Below are 19,708 nucleotides of genomic sequence, written 5' to 3' on the forward strand. Positions count from 1 at the left end.
CTTCCCTGATAGCACATGAACACGTTTCAGTACACACAAATGAAATCTTTAACCTGCCAATTTACCTCATACTTTTATATAACAGATGTCTAAATACCAGTTGCCTGCACAACATCAATGTGCACATGACAGAAGCATTAATATCCAACTCACTAAAAAAAAAGACAGCTGGTTTGATTTTTGATATTTTTATTTGGTTGCATAAAGATTCGATCAATACCTGCAAGGAGCAGGGACAATAATGATAAGAATAACAGTTGCAGCATCATTACTGAGCACTTACCAAGTGTAATGCACTGTGCTAAACATCTAAGAGGTGATAATCCATTTAATCGTTCCCAAAACATGATCAGATGAGAATTAAAATGATGACCTTGTAAATTGGTTAAGTGGAGCTCAGGGGTTTTCAACGACTTATGCCAGCTCATAGGCTGCAGATGTGGGATTCCAACCAAGTTTCTATGCTGCTTGTGACAGTACACCATGCAAGCTTCCCTAGTGAAAAGACACAGAGTGCCACGATTAGAACCCGAGATTGCAACTGCAGGACCTGGAGGAGGGGTGGCCACTGAGTCACACTTTCTAGGACCCAGAAGAGAGGTAGCCACAGAGTCACACCTTCTAGGCCTTGCTACTTACTGTATATAAGCTGCTTTAATAGAAATGTGAGTTACCTAAGGATAAGTTAGTTGTGTATGCACTTGTGTGTATGTATATATATATATGTGTGTGTGTGTGTGTGCTTGTGCGTGTGAATATACATGTGTATGTGTGTCTGCTTGCATACAGAACTCATTGCATATTGTGAATACATGTATATTTGTGTGTCCAAGTGTGTGCATGTGTATTACATGCTATATGTGTTCTTGTATGTGTACTTGTGTTTGTGTGTTCATCTGTTTGAAGATAAGAGGAGAGGATATGGCACAAGCTGTGGTGATCAGTTCTCCAGAAGAGTAGCCTGAGGGGTTCTCCCAGCTTAAACACTGGTCTCCGGTTCTAAAACAGGGGTTTTCAATTTGTGGTTCACGACCCCACTGGGGTCACATATCAGATACACTATATATCAGATAGTTACATTATGATTCATAACAGTAGGGAAATTGCAGTTATAAAGTAGTAACAAAATAGCTTTTTGGTCAGGGGCGGGTGAGTCACCACAACATGAGGAACTGTATCAAAGGGTCATAGCATTAGGAAGGTTGAGAGTCATTGTCTGAAAAGAAAGCAAACCAATAATGAACATAAATCCTCCCTACAAGACTTTCAGGATGTCTCCCATCAAGTTTCACCTGAAGGTCTCCTCTGAGACTGCTGCTATGCAGAACAAGGATAAGAAGGAACTGTATGGTTTCGTGTAAAGTTTCTGGCTCTGTAAAGGGCACAGGGCAGGCACCTGGCTCAGACACCGGGCAGGGACTTGCTTAGACACATGGAGGTGACCTGTTCAGACACAAGGCGGGGACCTATTCAAACATGGGGTATGGACCTGATTAGACACAAGGAAGTAACTTACTCAGACACAGGACAGGGGCCTACTCAGACGCAGAGCAGGCATGTTCTCAGACAGGAGGTAGGAACCTGCCCAGATACAGAGCAAGGACCAAAGCAGGCCAACCTGGACTTCCAGCAAAGGCAATGTTGGGGGTTAATTCTTCACACCCAACTCCTTCCTAACATCCTGGACCAGGGAGAAGCTGGCAGCAAGCAAGTTGGGACTCCCCTGGAGGACTATGCAAGGCAGAGCCGAGGAAAGGGGTGTACAATAGCCAGCGGTCACAAGTTGCTTCTGTCCAGCACATCAAAGAGCACTGATGCTTGTGTCTTACAGGACTTTGCAGACTCTGTGTCCCAGCTGGTCACACAGAAGTTCCGTGAACTGACAGTCGGTCTGACATCTGTGTATGCCCGCCACAAAACACTGGCAGGAATCGTCATGACAAAAGGTAACTACCTTTCTTTTCCTGTGGGAATTTTTGTCTCCACAGAAAGAAATGTTAATATTAGCCTGGTCCTAGAGTCAAAGGATACTTCCTACCATGTGGAGATGGACAAAAGAAGACAATGTAGAATACAAAAGTATCAGTGGCCACTGTTACTATCAGAACAACCACACTGGCAATATTGTGAAGACTTTTGATGCTTCTCTTTATTCCCATGAATTCCATAAGGCATTTATGTATATCTTTCCTTTCAAGAATGATGCTAGTATTGATAAAGCTTGAATCAGAGACCAGGCTACCACATATCACTTGAAGCTGATGGATACAGAGGTGTTCTGCTTCTCTGTCACTTCTAAGATGTCTAAGACTGGTGACTAATGATATCACTCATACAGAAGGAGCACACTACATGAGTCTGGGAAGATGGAGCCAGTGCCTACAAAAGAAGTCAGGTGTGGAGGGGTGAACTGTCCAAGCGATGCTGGTTGTCCAAGTATCTTCTTCTCTCACCTAAGAATGTCAGTGGGCCTTCTCAGTGTACACTCTTCACATTGATTCCCACCAGTAGAAGGCTGTGAGAAGCAATGGAAGGAACACCAAAGGGAAGTAAGAGGATAGAAAAGAAGTAACACAGTGTGGACAAAAAGTGACACAAGAGATAGTGAGGTTATATGGGAATCTAGTTGGGAACAGCACACAGCAGACACAGAGAAACACGGGGGACATGGAAAGATACAAAGTGACATGAAGAACAGGGGAGGACATGGAGAGGAAGGAAAGACACAGAGGGATACAAGACACTAGAGTATATTTCAAAGTATCTGCCTCCTGAGTGCTTTAAGGTCCTCTTACTGGGACATACACTACTGGGTGAAAGTCCCCCTTCTTATCCATACTCATCATTCCAATCTGCTCTCAGAAATGCAATTCCATTCTTTAAAACAAGGATAACAAGACCTTATGGAAGGTCACTGTTACTTTATGTCAGGTGGGGAGAAAATGATGACTGGATTTGAACAGTCAAATTTCTGAAATTTTCTAATTATTAACAAATGTAACTAATCATCCGGTTGTATAACTCTATCATTTTTCTCTAAAGAAAAGAACAATTATCATAAAATAAAAATTATCTGGGAGCAATAAAAGGTTCACAGTAACACATGACTTTGTATAGGCAACTTCTAAAACTGAAAAACACTATCTGGTGTCCAAAATTATTTACACTTAGAATATGAAAAAAATCAAATGATTGCCAGAGTTTCCCTGTCATTCTAGACACCTAGAAATCACTCCAATATTCAAGAACAAAGGAACAGGAAAACAAACCCTTGGGCCCCATCGTATGCCAGGCACAGTGTACATGATCCAGCCTTTCCAATTCCCCCATCTTAGCAAAGTGGAAATCACAATGCTTCCTCACAGTGTAATTTGTAAGATAAAGTACATCAAATGCTTTGAAAGGTGAAAATCACTTTAAAACACACTATTCTGTTCTAAGGCAAAGTAATTCGCTTTTTTCAATGACATCATTGCATGTGGTGTCATGCATACACCTGAGCCACTATGAGGGATGCCCACCCCCTTTCACACATTGAACAGCATCTGTCCCTGCAAAACAGGAAATGTTCTAAATCCAGGGCTAAATCAACCTCTACCAAGACCATTACCATCAAGAACAATCCTGTATCTACCCATCCACTAAACCTGTTCTACATGAAAAGACTCAACTTGCCAATGGAAATTTAATGGTTTATTGAGGGAGTAAAAAAATGAATCCAGCTCTATCGACAGCTAGCTCTGTGACTGGAGGCAGGGTACTTGGCCTCTCTATGACTTGGTTTTCTCACTCATAAAAAATGAAACAAATATAACCCAGTAAAGTTACAGGGAAGGTTAAATGTATGTATGTGTAATATACTTGGAAGCCTTGCTGTTTAGGCTTTACTGTCAACTTGACACAACCTAGAGTCACCTGGAAAGAGTCTTTTTCTGCTATTGTTGATTTATTGAGAAGTTAATATGATATAGTTTAATCATATTCTTTTCTCTCCCCCAACTCCTCCCAGATCCATCCAACTTGATGTTTCTTCATATTTCTTTCTCTCTTAAAAAACAAAGTACACACACACACACACACACACACACACACACAAAGAAGAATGGAGTGTGCATTGTGTTGGCCAAGAGTCTTAATGGGAGATTATCTAGATCAGGTCATCCTGTGAGACTGTCTTGATTTTTATTTGATATAGGAAGACCCAGCCTATTGTGAGAGGCACTATTCCCTAGACAAGGGTTCCAGAATAGTAAAGAGACAAGAAATTTAGATGGCACCAAGCAGGTAAGGAAATAGGCCCTCACACATTCGTGTGTCTCTACTTTTTCTTCTCTGTGAATGTGATGTGACTAACAGCTTGAGTTGTTGCCTTGACTTGCCCTCAATGATAGACAGTAACCTGAATTGTAAGTTGAACAAACCCTTCCTCCCCTAAGCTGCCATTTGCTAAGATATTTATCATAGCAACAGAAATGAAGCTAGAAAAGAGTTCTAATCCTTAGTAATAAACATGTAATGTTAATTAGTAATCTTGCTATCTTTAATGCGCAAGTTATTAGCTGAGTGCCAACAATACTAAAACTGACCAAGTGCTTACTCTGATAATCAACTGGGGAATGTGTTATTTAACAAAAAGCATAAAACCAATACAAAATAATCCTAAGAGAGTACCATACACAGAGTCTCAAAACACACAAACAAAACTTGGGCAATTTTTAAAAATGTAAAGTGTCTCATAGGTTTCTGTCACATGTTTCTGCCAGGACAATTCAGCAGAAAAGGTAAGACAGACAGACAGATACATGCACATACAGAGAGAGAGAGAGAGAGAGAGAGACAGATAGACAGACAGACAGAGAAGGAGAGAGGGGGAGGGAGGGAGGGAGGGAGAGAGAGAGAGAGAGAGAAAGAGAGAGAGAGAGAGAGAGAGAGAGAGAGAGAGACTCCTCTTTTCTATTGTGCAGTACATGCCCAATTCCAAAAGTCTACATGAGTTGGTTTTCAACTGTTTCCAGCTCTGATTATCTTTCTACTTTCATAGGAAACTCAAAATGGAAATTTTTGAAAGCTGTTTTGAGACTTCATATGAAAAACAGTTGTGTTTTACAAGGTCTTGTGAAAAGATAATGTTTCAGTTACCAGCAAGCATACTATTTTCTACACAGGTGATACATTTATTTATGAGAACTAAATTCATTACATGAAAGAGTCTTTATAAAGAAAGGCTTTATAACTAGTCATCTGTAAACCCTAGAGTATCATTTGTTGGAATTTGTTTTCCTGTTATAAAGGGCATCGTTAATAAACTTTAATTTAGAAAAGATTATAAAGAAATTTGCAAAGTAATGAATATAATATTTGTAAATATTCATTTACTCTAATTTGATGTGCCATATGATCTTAACTCAGGTTCAGTTATTCAAGGAAATGCCTCAGGAATTCTAAGAGAAAGTGGTGTGTTTGCTATACCAATTACAATGCAATAAATTAAACCGATACTTAAATAAACTTCATCTGATTTTCACTATTTGCAAAAGGAATATTATTTTTAGCCATTATGAAGAATACTATTGGGAAAATATATACTTATGAACAGACTGATTTTTTAAATCTTCATCTAATTGGCCCAATCCTATGATAAAAATTCAAATATGAAGTAACTTATGAATAAAAACTAATGCTCCCCAATCTCATTGTTCACCATTTCTACCTAATTGAATTTGTTTTATTAATCCTTTGAGTTCTACATACACAAAATATGTTTTGATTATATTCATCCATGACTTCTTCAAGACCTTACCCCATTCTCAGCTTCACGTCCATATTTTTTTAACCCACTAAGTCCAATTCGTGATATACATGCATACACATGGGGGTAAGACCATCCACTGAAGTGTGGTCAACCTACTAGGAGCCACACTCTTAAAGAAAGCTGACCATTCATCTCCCAGAAGTCATCAATTGTCAATAGCTCCTCAGCAGGAGTGGGGACTTGAGAGCATCCTCCTACAACATGCTAGAATGATCCTGTGCAGGTTTAGTGCAAGACACCACAGCTGCTGTAAGTTCATGAGTGCAGCATCCAGTCATTTCAGACGCAGTTTCATCCTGGTCCTCCCTTACTTCTGGATTTTTCAATCTTTCCACCTCACTCTTGTACAATATTCCCTGAACCTTAGGGGAAGGGGCTATGATATATATGTCCCCTTTAGGGCTGAGCACTTCGCAAACACTTATTCTTTGATCAGTTGTGTGTTTTCTACATGAACCATCATCAATGATAAAAAGAAGCTTCTCTTGTAAGGACTGAGAGCTGCATCTGTATACTGCCCAATATGTTAACTTGTTCTCAGGACTCCAAATACTCCATTGGCTCTACATTTCTATATTTCCAATTCTAGTTAATATCTATTAAGCAATGCTGTTGTAATCTAATACTCCTTCATTTGTGATTTGTGTAGTTATAATTTTATGACATTACTGAATGTGAGCTATTTTTATTCTATTTGGATTATACGGCTTCCTATTCTGGTATTTACTCAGCCTTTTACTTACTAGCCAAATTCTCATAACTATAATTTTAATAATAGGATCATAACTGATAATACTTATGTTCTAATTAAATCTTCAATATTTTGAGTACCACTAAGAGTTGAAAAAACAATAACATAGCAACTACATAACTAACTAGGCACAGAAACAGGCTGGGACCTTGAATTACATTGTGTTCTCTACCAACAAAATTCTTCCAAGAGAGAGCAACTATCTTATCCAGGTCACAGACTCTCACTTTTATCAATAACACAAAATCAGCCAGGCGGTGGTGGTGCAAGCCGGGCGGTGGTGGCGCACGTCTTTAATCCCAGCACTCGGGAGGCAGAGGCAGGCGGATCTCTGTGAGTTCGAGGCCGGGCTGGACTGATAGCCTCCAAAACAATACAGAGAAACCCTGTCTCGTAAAAACCAAAAAAATAATAATAATAATAACACAAAATCACATCACTTGTTTAATTCATGTTTGTGGCTAGATCATCTCATGTAGATTTTCAAGTTATGTTTATCTTCTTCCTGGTGTCTTAATTTTCTTTTCTCTTATTTAAAAAGAGAAATAAAAGTAATGAGCCCTTAACACATTTGCTAAGTTATATAGCCTATTAGTCAGGCTGTCCACAGAATCAACCCACTCTCTCCACTGACAACACCCTCAGAGCCCTGTCCCCGAGGACCCTGGCACACAGCTCCTTGTCTAGACCCCTGGCTTCAAAATCAATGTCTTTCATCTATGCCACTTCTCTTTGTGGCAGGCCATCATCAAGAAAAGAAATTCAGAGCTGAAGAAATGACCCAGTAATTTAGAATACTTGTTCCGCAGACGATCCAGGTTTGGTTTCCAGCACTGGCCTGGTGTCTCCTAACCATCCGTTAATTCCAATCCCAGAAGATCTGGCAACCTTTCCTGAAATCCTCTGGCACCAAGCATGCGCATGGTACACATACACGCATACACACAGGCAAAACATTCATACACATAAAATAAATAAATTTTAAATTATTTTAAAGGAAAAGCATTCTGTTTTTAAAATATGCACAGGAAAGTAAAGTGTGATGGTTTGTACCTGTAACCTCCACACTTAACAGGCTGAGGCCAGTGGGATACTATGAGTTTGAGGACAGTCTGGACTACATAGTAAGTTCTACGCCAGCCGGAACTCCAGGGAAAGATCTGTCTCAAGACAGACACACACACACAGAGAGAGAGACAGAGAGACAGAGACAGAGACAGAGACAGAGACAGAGAGACAGAGAGAGAGGAACTTTGTGACTAATGTCTTGAGTTGGTTCTTTCATGCTACCGTAATAGCTATTCTGAGCAAAGTGACTTAAGTCTCAACAGCATTAGTCAAACAAGCAGGCAAGGGTGTGGCTTCATGAAGTAAGTCTAGTATCTCCCTAATAAAGTGGATCTTGAAGGAAAATCAACCACGAACATTTTAAGTCCTCCCTGTAAAATAGCCAGGCCTGGTTTAGTGGGAAAATATAAAAAGCCACTAATTCACCAGTAAAAATTCCTGATTTGTTTCAAGTTCTAATTGTGGAGTGTGTTTTGTCTGTGTGCATTTGCTCTGAACCTAAAATGAGCATATAAGGTAGAGAAATCTGCCTACAGTGTCTTCAAGTATATTTCTAGCTCAAATAGAATCACACTATTGTATCCAGCCAGATAAAGCTGATATTTAAATGCCACTTTCCAGTTTGCACTGGATAAATCATGATAGTTCAGATACATGCAAACTCCTTCCATCACAGAACATGCATGTATGCTCACCATCACAAGGGCCTAGCAGAATCATGACATAAGAAGTTTATTCCCAAAGTATCTCAAAGCCTCTTCCTTTCCATTTTCTCCCATGGACTAGAAATCACTTTGATTTTGAAATTCAGCAAAATCTTTGCATTTACATCCAGTCAAACATGAGGAAGATAAGCTGAAACACAGGGACTGGACCTGAAACAATCACACTAAGCAGAAACCTCATACCACAATGAAAGATAGTAAATTATCATCTTGATTTCTCAGAATCGATCTTAACTACTAGTAAACACATACAGCACAACGCGGAGTTGACACTAGTCTTTGTGATCTGTTCGGGCACATTAAGATTCATAGATGCCGACATCCGAACAATAAGGACTGCTGATGGGCAATTGATTTTTAAATCTTTGGTTGAAACTGCTCAGACTACAAAACGCAGGATAGATTTTACTACCCCTGTAGCTGGCCCTTGTATAGCTTGAATGCAAACCCATCATATTAAATCTCTGTCTTTAAAATCAAATCAGAGAAAAGCAGTCCCTGACTGGATATTTATCCCAGCCCAACCTTACTCATGGCTCATTTAGAGATAAATGGTTTAATTTAAAAATAATTCACAATGTGCTGATGAAAATCCTCAAAGCTAAAGGGGAGAGCTGTGTGTCTAACCATGAGCTACATCCTTCTGAAATGTTTGAATTTATTCCTTCTCAGTAAGGAAGGCTTTAGGAGGAAAACACGGCGTTTGTAAAAAGGAAGAAGAGGTCTGGAGAGATGGCTCACGTGGTAAAGTGCTTGCCTCGTAACAATCTCCAGAACCCATACTTAAAAAGTTGGGTGTGGTGGTGCACCCCTTGTAATCCAGCACCAGGAAGGCAGAGACAGGAGGACCCCTGGGGTTTGTTGGCTAGCCAGCCTGGTCTCCTTGACAAGCTCCAGGCCAGTGAGAGACCTGTCTCAAAACACAAGGTGGAGTGGACAGCACCTAAGGAACTACAGGGGAGGATGCCTTCTGGTCTGTACGTGTGCACACAAAGAAACATTTCTGCATTCTTGAAATCCGGTACTTCTGTCAAGGTTGTTCAAATGTTTCTACATTTTTCTGATCATCAGCTCACAACTGAGCATTCAACTTCAACTCTCCTCAAATTGCCCAAAAGCTTTCACTTACTAAGAAAATCTAATACTGTAGCTCAAGACAATAAAACTAGCATCTATAAAACTATGATTCTGCTTCTGAATGGAACCATAACACAGCTTATTGATGAAAGAAAGAGAAAAGAAAAGACACTGACATCTATTTGTTGCCTAAGTGCCAGGCAGTATTTTCAAGTGCTTAAAGTGTGTTATCTTAGCCAGTACACTAAAATTTTAAAAATATTCATTCATTCCAACTCTCTCTCTCTTCCCCATTCTGTAAGTGTGTGTGTTTGTGTGTGCCCACATGTGTGTACATGCATGTGTGTGTGCGTGCAAGCATGTGTGTGTAGGTATGTCTGTGTTAGAGATGATTAAGAAACAAATGTCAAGTTGATCAAAGCTGCAACCCTTTGAACTCCCGGTGGACTTTCAAATAGAGATGTCCAGATTCAAACTCCTTTCTTATCTAGTTGATCATGTGTTTAAATTTTTGAGATTTTTTTCTATCAACATTAAGTGATGTAAAAAGAGTTGCTATCTTGTAAACATTGAAGAAGGAAGGGGTGACATTCTAGACAGCTCTGTATGGGGGTGGGGGTGTTCAAATTACAGTGTGCCAAACAGCTTTGTGTCATTGTGGTAAAAACTCAAGATCATCACGTTATGAACAGAAAGGTTTCTTTGGGATCACAGTTTTGGAGGTTCTAGTCTATAACCCCTTGATCCAGGTGCTTTTGGAACTGTAGCAAGACAGTCAAAGCAATAGCACATAACAGAACAAAACCAGAGGGCAAGAAGACAGAGGGAGAAAGTGGTCACAAAATCCCCTTTGGAGCACATCCTCAGTGACTTAATATTTCCCCTAGACCTCACTTCTAAATATTTTCACCACCTCCCTATAGAACCAAGACAACCAAACCTACAGCACACAGCAGAACAACTCCCTGCTGGTTTCTTGCCCAGCATCTTTACAATCAAGACTACAGTGGTGGCTAAGCTTTGGAGTTGTCCTGACCATGGTCAGCTACAGAAGACAGCCAAGAAGTCAAAGTTAGTAGAGAAGAGAGGAGGGGTCAAAGTGAAGTCTTGGTTGTGGGCTGCTGAAGAGCAAGATGGTCTCAGATCAGGGCATACCTGTATTCTTCAGCCAGTAATCTCTGGAAGGTATTTCAACTGACCCAACCAGATTTGAACCAGAAGCAAGTCACAGAGCTCTGTCAAGAAAGAACAGGTGGTATTAGGAAGCTGATGGAATAAGTTAGAAGAAAAACGGAGAGCCTGAGTAAAATTTTCCCTTTGAACTGTTTGAATACAATCCCATATCCATCTTCTGAAAAACAGACAGCAAGAATGGAATGTGTATGTGTGTGTGTGCCCTACACACACACACAAATGGAAATATCAAGTGGTTGCTTACAGACACAGAAAGCACTGCCACTTAAAATGTTTCCTCTGTGAATTATGTATGAGCTGTGGCTTTGTGCTCTCATTATTTCTGGGTTTAGCACCAATGAGGAGACCTTGTCAGTTATCTCTGATGCAGGGAAGAAAAGACTTCTCATCGATCAGACCAGGTGTCACATAGCTGCTCCTTTGATACAAAAGAATGAGTTACTAATGGGGTGAAGAGCACGCTCAGCCCAATCCAAACAGGAAGATAAATATATTCTTCAATCTATTAATTGCAAAGGGTTCATTGTCATTCTGCTTCTTTCTTAGAGCTAGGATGAAGGCATTGAATACATTCACTGAATAAAAAAATTACAGTATTTATATCCAGTGAAACTCTTCATAATTTTGATGTTTGGAGACATAACTAATGACATCCTCATAAGTTTCTGTGTGTGTGTGTGTGTGTGTGTCTGTGTGTGTCTGTGTGTGTCTATGTGTGTCTGTGTGTATGTTCATGTGGATGTCTGCAGGCATGCATGTGGGAACACTTGTTTGTATGTACAGTTTACCTGGAATCAGGAGGTTGATTTCAAGTATATTCTTTAGTTATGTTCCACCTTGCTTTTTTAAGACAAGATGGATCAAGACTATACCTGAAGTTTACCAAATCACCCAGGCTGGCTATCCAGTGAGCTCCAGGAATTCTCCTATCTTCTCAGTATTGGATTATAGACACAAACTACCATGCTCAGGTTTTCACATGGATTCTAGAGATTGAATTCTGCTCATTGTGCTTGTAGAGCAAGCACTTTACTGACTAAACCATCTCCCCAGAAGAAATTGTTTTTTATTAGTATCATGTAACTGACAAACTGATCAGGCTTGATTCAAGCCTTTGATAGTTCCAGCGTTTGCCTAAAGTTTCCTCAGCCCATCTCAAGACTACTTACTGTAGATATCCCTATCAGGCCAGAGCAGAAAAGTGAATGTTTCCTGTGTAATCCTGCTGACTAAAAGTTTACCACTGGCTGGCTGTGGTGGTTTAAAAGAAAATGGCCCCTAAAGGGAGTGGCACTATTAGGAGGTGTGACTTTGTTGGAGTGGGTAAGGCCTTGCTGAAAGAAATGTGTACTGTGGAGGTAGACTTTGAAGTCTGATATACACCCTGTGTCTCAGTTCACCTCCTGTTGCCTGCAAGATATAGAACTCTCAGCCCCTTCTCCAGCATAATGTCTTCCTGCAAGCTACCATCAGGACTTGAGATATGTATGGGTGGTGGTTCCTACCACATCTCCCCTAAACTCTCCTATCTGGCCAGTGCAGAAGACAGAAGTTGCTATCAGGGACTAGGATATTGTTGTGACACATCTGACCATGTTTTGCCTGAAATAATATGGACTAAGTGGAATATTTAAGTGCTGCTCAATAGGCCATACTAGTAGGAGCATGGAAGACAGTAATGTTAAGAATTTGAACTGTGAGGGCCTGGCTGAAGAGGTTTCAGAGGAGAAGAATATTAATATGTGACTTTGTTTCCAGATCCCGCCTGGGTCCCGTCACTGCTTTAGCCCCCAAATAACACACAAGACACTATATTAATTATGAAGCTGTTGGCTGTTTGCTATGGTTTCTTAATGGCTATCTCTGACTTAATTATTAACCCATAATTACTAATATATATGTATATGTATATGTATGTATGTATGTATTTTTTATAAGGTTTTATCTTACTGAGGTCAGACTTGCGATCTCTCCTCCTAGGATCACATGGTGACTCCCCACTCTTGACTACATTTCCCAGAATCCTCCTGACAGGAAGTCCCACCTATCTTGTTTCCCTATTGGCCAACAGTGCTTTATTTACATATACACAGAAGGACTTCCCCCATCATGACCTAGAGATCATTCTTATAATATTTCGGTGAAGAGTATGGCTGCCTTTTGCCCTTGTTCAAATAGTCTACCTGAGATAAAGTAAAAAGTTTTGGATTAATTCTGTTGGCAGAGAAAAATCTCAAGACAGCCTAGGATAGACTCGTCTTGTGGTTATTAGTTGTAACTCTAACTAATATTTATAATGGAAAAGAGCAAGATGAGCAGGCCAAATTACAAAATGAAAAATTTGAGGAGAAATGGAGCACCAGAAAGTGGAATGGAGCTAAATCCTAAATTCAAGGAGATAAACAGATTAAGGATAGAGTAAAAGAAGTGGTGACCTCAGGGCAAGATACCAACCAGCTAAGTTTCCAACTTGTGAAAAGGAACTACAGAAAAGCTTAGAGGCAGGTACCAAGCTTGGCTGTCCTGGAACTTGCTCTGTAGACTAGGTTGGCCTCAAACTCAGAGATCTGCCAGCCACTGCCTTCCAAGTGCTGGGATTAAATGCATGTACCATGGAGGAAACCATGGAAAACAGAAAGCCAGTGAAGATGTAATTAAACAAGGGGACAATGTTCCGGTCTCAGAAAGCAGCATAACTTGGTGGCTTCAGCTACATAGTTCTGGACTTAAGGATAGAAAAAAAAGGGAACTCCATGACAAGGGAAAGTCATTAAAACTAAGCACATGTCAGGGGTGTCCCTGAATGGAGACCTAGTAGAGACACCATTGGGTAAAGCTATGAAGTTGAAGCCTGGATTGCCTTGGACCACAAGAGATTGGAGATGCCAGAGCCATGGGATACCTGCCAAGGAAAACTGCCAACAGGAAGTGTGACTAGCCCAAGAGGCTAGTTTAAGTCACTAAAGCTGAAAGGAGTTAGTTTTCAGTCTTGCTTTGGTCCAGTGTTTCCTTAATATGCTTCCTTTCCTACATTTTGGAATGGCAATGTATATCCTGTGCCATATGTGATCCATTTTCTATTTTGAATTTATAGGAGATTAAAGTTAAGAGACTGCATGAATCTCAGAGAGACTTTGAACTTTAGACTTTTAAACATTGTTGAGACTGTACTGGACAATGGAGACTTTTGAAGTTGGACTGAATTCATTTTTGCATTATGATATGGCTACAAGATTTTGGGGACCAGGGAATGAATATTGTGCTTTGAAAGAAAGTGGACCCCAAAGGGAATGGCACTATTAGGAGGTGTGGCTTTGTTAGAGTAGACATGACCTTGTTGGAGGAAATGTATACTGTGGAAGCAAGCTTTGAAGCCACACCCAGTGCCTCAGTTCTCTTTCTGCTGCTTGCAAGATGTAGAACTCTCCCCTCCTCTAGCACCATGTCTGCCTGCATGCTGCAATGTCCCCCCATGATGATAATGGACTTAACTTTCTGAAACTGTAAACCACCCAATTAAAAGTTTTCCTTTGTAAGAGTTGCCATGGTCAGGGAGTTTCTTCACAGCAACAGAAACCTTAACAAAGACACTGACTCAGTCAGAAAGGAAGAATCTTATTTTCAGTCCCTATAGCAAAACCAAGAGAAAAGGGAACCAGTTTGTTCTAGTTTCACTTCTGTTGCAATGATAAATATTCTTGACACAAGGAAGGAATGGTTTGTTTGACTTATACTCCCAAGTTATAGTCCACATTCAGAGAAAGTCAAGGCAGGAACTCAAGCAGATAGTCACATTCCCTTCACAGCTAAAAGCAGAGGGAATAAGCATAACCTTGTTTGCTTTTAGCTAGCTTTCAAATACTATTCAGAACCCCTGCCTTGGAAATAGTATCACCTACAATGGGCCAGGTCTTCGTACATTAATTATCAATCAAGACAATCCCCCACAGCCATGCCCCAAGGCCAATCTGATCTGGATAATTCCTTAGTCTGATTCTTTTCCTATGTGATTCTTGTGTCAAGTTAGCAGTTTAAACTAACCAGCAAATATGTTTTGTAGACCAATAGGTAGCATATCAATGTATGTATTCATATCTCACTGAACTTAAGGTTCCTTAGTATTCTTTATATATAATACTGAGAATTAACTTAGTCATTAGCTGTGGTGGTAAGAGTTGCAGAAAGGCCTATGGCAATAGGGATGACTCTTGGGCTTCTCTATCCACAGTCCTCTTAGGTGTTAAAAATGGGAGATGGGTGTTAGCCACATTGTTTTCATGCAAGCAAAGTCAAGTCTAATGGTTGAAATGTGATTGTATTTATCTGCCTACACACTTCCTAAATCAGATTCCACCTCAAACTTCCTTCTGAAGTGGTATTAATATGTATACTGGTTCATATCATCACTTTGACACAACCTAAAGTCATTGGGAAGAGTAAACCTCAATTGAAAAAAATTGTCTCTATCAATTGGTCTATGGCCATGCCTGTGAGGAATTGTCTTGACTGATGACTGACATAGGTGGCAATAACCAGCTGTGGCTAGTACCATTCCTAGGCAGATGGACTCAGACTATATAAGAAAAAATAACTGAAAGTCATGAGTAAGCCAGTTGGCAGCATTTCTCCACAGTTCTTGCCTCCATGCCTACCTCAAGTTTCTGCCCAACCTCCCTCAACAGTGGATTGTGTTAGTATTCAGACGTCTGTATTGGCTTGCCCTTGGGGTCCTGACAGGATATGTCCTCAGCTGCAGTCACTAAAAACACCCCTGTGCACATTTGCTACATTCCCTCTCTGTCTCCCTCTTTCTCTTCCACGACTCTTGCCCCCAGGGACCAGTCTCTGCACCCCTCTCTGCCCACTTCTCTGCCCCTACTCTCTCCTCTTCCCCTTTTCTTTCCTCTTCCAATAAACCTCCTATGTGAGCCTTGTTGCATGGTATGACTTCTATCCCTGGCGTTTCTAAATAAATTACAACCGTTTGTAACCTGGAAGTATCAGCTGAAAAAACCTTTTATTCCCTGAGTCACTGTTGAACACTTTGTTTTATCACAGCAACAGAAAGCAAATTAGAATAGCATGTTTGACTCACTGCAAATCACAGACATGTATATGAAGCATTGTCTTGTGGACCAGTATATCTCCAAACAGGGTTGTGATGCTCAGCAAACCATGCAACCTCCTACTACAAAACCCACAGAAAGGTGGCTAGCTCTGGTGGTTCTCTGGTTCACATTCAACCCCACTCCTAGAACATCAAGTTTGGGATGGCTCAGTTTTCTTGAAAGGCAGCAGTGTTCACTACGCAGCTGATATCTTGGTCTCATCTCTAACAGTGAATTTACCTCTTTGGAGTTGTTGTGAGGATGGCCAAAGGGTCTGAGTTCTTCTCACATAGTCAACAAGTCAAAATAGCCTCAGCATTGAATCTAGGATCTGTCAGGTACTTTTCTCCAAGCTGGGCTCTATCTTAACAGATCCGTGTATGTAATCAATGTCCAGGGCTAGTCCTCACAATGCTCAATACATACAGCTAAGTGACTATCATCCATGTAGCAGAAATAAAACCTCATAGAAAAGTACCTGAGACCATCACATTGCCTATTGAGATTGCATATGAATCCTAAGCCCCACTCATTTTAGAAGGAAAATGTATGAGTGCCATTAGAATAGAAGAAGCATTCACTATTAGCATCCTAAAATCCAAAATGGTGGCACATACCTTTGATCCCAGCACTCTGGAGGCAGAGGCAAGCAGATCTCTGTGAATTTGAGTCCAGCCTGGTCTACAGAGTGAGTTCCAGGAGAGCCAGGAATGTTATACAGAGAAACCCTGTCTCAAAAAGTAAAAACAAACCAACAAAAATACTTCAGATCCACTGTACCAACCCTCTTTGCTTACCAGGATTCCTGCCAAACGAGCTAGTATTCTTCATTACTCAAAAGGGAGAGATAGACATATCCTGCAGAAGCATCTTTTCTTTATTTTCTATTTTATTTTATGTTTGAGACAGGGTCTTATTATCCCAGCAGGCCCTTCAGATCACTATTCAGCCAAGGATGACCTTAGACTTCTGATGCCCCTGTCTTCACCTCTCAAGTGCCCAGTTTGTGTGGTGCTAGCATTTGAACCTGGTCAGCATTCTACCAACTGAGCTTCATCTCCAACCCATACTTTTCTCTCTTTAAAGAGTGGTAATGAGTCTGTGATTACAGAATCTTTCTAACAAGTGGCTTGCTAAAGGATGTTATCAGGTATGTAATTACTGTAGTTATTCTAACAAGTGCTATGCTGACACTTAGAAAGCTGGGCTCTTGTCAGCATCAGCATCTAAGATTCACTGATGAAATGTGAGCACTGAGGCAATGGTATCCGGAGTATCAGCATAGTTAGGGGTTCTTTGTAGGTACTACTGAATCCTTTGTGCTCCTTATGTGTGCAAATCTCAGTGTGAAATAATCTGCCATTCACCATTAATAGTTTCTTTTCTCAAATTGCTTACCCAATCCAACAGAAAACAGCCCTTTTCTTTCCTTTTCTTTCTTTCTTTTTTTTTGTTTGTTTGTTTGTTTTTCGAGGCAGGGTTTCTCTGTATTGTTTTGGAGGCTTTCCTGGAACTCGCTTTGTAGACCAGGATGGCCTCCAACTCACAGAGATCCGCCTGCCTCTGCCTCCCGAGTGCTGGGATTAAAGGCGAGCGCCACCAACGCCCGGCTCTTTTCTTTCTTGTTTTTTAATTTTGCTACATTTTTTGTTGCTGTTTTTTCAAAACAGGGTTTCTCTGCGTAGCTTTGGTGCCTATCCTGGGACTTGCTCTACAGACCAGACTGACCTCAAACTCACAGAGATCCACCTGCCTCTGCCTTCCCAGTGCTAGGATTAAAGGAGTGTACCACCACTGCCTGGCTTTCCTTTTCTTTCTTTATCTTTCCTTTTTGTGTGTGTGTGTGTGTATGTGTGTGCGTTTGATTTTTGTATGTTTGCTTTGATTTTTGAGACAGGATCTCACTATTATATAGTTCTGACTGTCCTAGAACTCTACATAGGTCGTGCTGACCTCAAACTCCGAGAGATCTGCCTGCCTGTGCCTCAGGAGTGCTGGAATTAAAGGTGTATACCACCACTCCCAGCTTAAAAACAAAGTAAAGCCTTTTCCAAACTGTACCTTTGACACCTTTAGCCAATAGGAGAGATATTTTGTGCCTGTGTTTTGTTCATGTATTTGTGATCCTCGAATCCACCTGGTCACAAGCATGATCCAGAAGTACTGCTTAAAGACAGACTCTCAGAGCCTTAACAAAGGCATGTTCTTCCCACAGTTCAGCCTTGCATCTTGACAGGAAGGACAGGATCAACAGAGAGAGAGGGACATTAACCTGAAGTGTGTGTTTCACAGAAAGACTCTTAGTTCCAGCTGTGGTCCATTCTGCTTCAGGGAGGGATTCCTGGGAGGAAGGTACTCAAGGTTCTGGAATTGGCACAGACTAGAGTCCTACTGCAACCTTATCATAGGTTCATACTCCAACTGACCCCTTCAGAATCCGATGGCTTCAGACAACTGCTATGCAGCCTCGTCCATCTGGCAGACAACCCTCCAGCACAGGCAAAGGCTCCTTGTCTCCCCATCCCTCCAGCACAGGCAAAGGCTCCTTGTCTCCCCATCCCTCCAGCACAGGCACAGGCTCCTTGTCTCCCCATCTCTCCAGCACAGGCAAAGGCTCCTTGTCTCCCCATCTCTCCAGCACAGGCAAAGGCTCCTTGTCTCCCCATCCCTCCAGCACAGGCACAGGCTCCTTGTCTCCCCATCCCTCCAGCACAGGCAAAGGCTCCTTGTCTCCCCATCCCTCCAGCACAGGCAAAGGCTCCTTGTCTCCCCATCTCTCCAGCACAGGCAAAGGCTCCTTGTCTCCCCATCCCTCCAGCACAGGCAAAGGCTCCTTGTCTCCCCATCTCTAACACTGACCCTTCTCACCCTCTCAGATACCCACAGGTCTGTTGTTTCCATAATCATAATTCCTTGTCTCCTACCATGCCAGCCTCCTTAACCAACCTGTGAGAGTGTGCTGATGACACAGGGCTCAAGCCCTGGAAACAAGGGACAAGTTCTATGACCTCACTTTCTGGAGAAATTCAATACTCATCATGTGCATAGATGAATGAAAATAGATAAAAATGTGCCCTTGATACTATCGATACTTTTCACTGAATTTTCACTTAACCTATACTCCAGTGCCAACTCATATTTATTTTTAAGATTTTCTTGAATTGCCTGCCTTTCAGCTGCTCCAAGCACTCTTGTTCCTGTATGAAGAACACACAGTTTATTGTGAATACAGACAATAAGAGACCATGTGATTTTTAATGTTTTCCAACTATTAAAGTCAGAGAAAAACATAGATAGATAAATATAATTATATGAGAATTGAAACATATGTCACAGCAATAGCTAAACACTACTGTGTTCAAAATTTTAAACTTTGTGTGATTTTCTTTAAATTAATTTTTCCCCACAAGGCAATGGATTTAATTGAATTTAATGTAGTTAAATTTACTTGGCCAGCATTTCAAGTAAGTAAGAAATGAGTTATTTATGCTCTGAACCTCCCGGATGCCTCCTACCTGCACTTTACTGCCTGGTGCACATTTCAGGTGTATTGTCTGAAATTCACAAGACGATGACTCATAACTTTCTGGACCCACTGGTAATATTTAGAGAATAAGAGCATAGAGGACACTGACATCACCCAGTTTCTAGAGATGATCATCAGTTAACATGCTGCTAAAAGAAAACTCTCCCCACTACAAGACAAGTTCTAGCCCAGTTATGCCTCTAGATCAGAAATGCCCACAATGTGCATTATTTTATTGCATCCACCCGATTTTGAACTAATTAGAGAAAAAAAGAGTGTGGAAACTGAAAGTTAAGAAGAGACAACAATTTATTGCAGAAAAAGATTGAAAATAAAACAGATGTTAGCCAAATAATGAGCGGAAGTAGGATTACAGGCAGACCAATAACCTTTGAAAAAATGCGCAGCACAGAGAAGCTGGGAGCTCTTGCACAGGAAACAGCAGCA

At 40.9% G+C, this 19,708-nt stretch overlaps 1 protein-coding gene across 2 annotated transcripts in view; it reads left to right on the plus strand.

Annotated features, from left to right (window-relative positions):
• The window catches only part of Adarb2 (adenosine deaminase RNA specific B2 (inactive)), a 548,454-nt gene that overhangs the window by 447,207 nt on the left and 81,539 nt on the right, over positions 1-19,708 (plus strand). For both annotated transcript variants that reach the window (XM_040755571.1, XM_040755572.1), the window contains exon 4: positions 1,832-1,946. In XM_040755571.1, coding sequence (XP_040611505.1) covers positions 1,832-1,946 — 115 coding nt within the window. The remainder of the gene's footprint in view (positions 1-1,831; positions 1,947-19,708) is intronic.

Source organism: Mesocricetus auratus, unplaced genomic scaffold, assembly GCF_017639785.1.
Source record: "Mesocricetus auratus isolate SY011 unplaced genomic scaffold, BCM_Maur_2.0 Super-Scaffold_100013, whole genome shotgun sequence".
Lineage (NCBI taxonomy): Eukaryota > Metazoa > Chordata > Mammalia > Rodentia > Cricetidae > Mesocricetus > Mesocricetus auratus.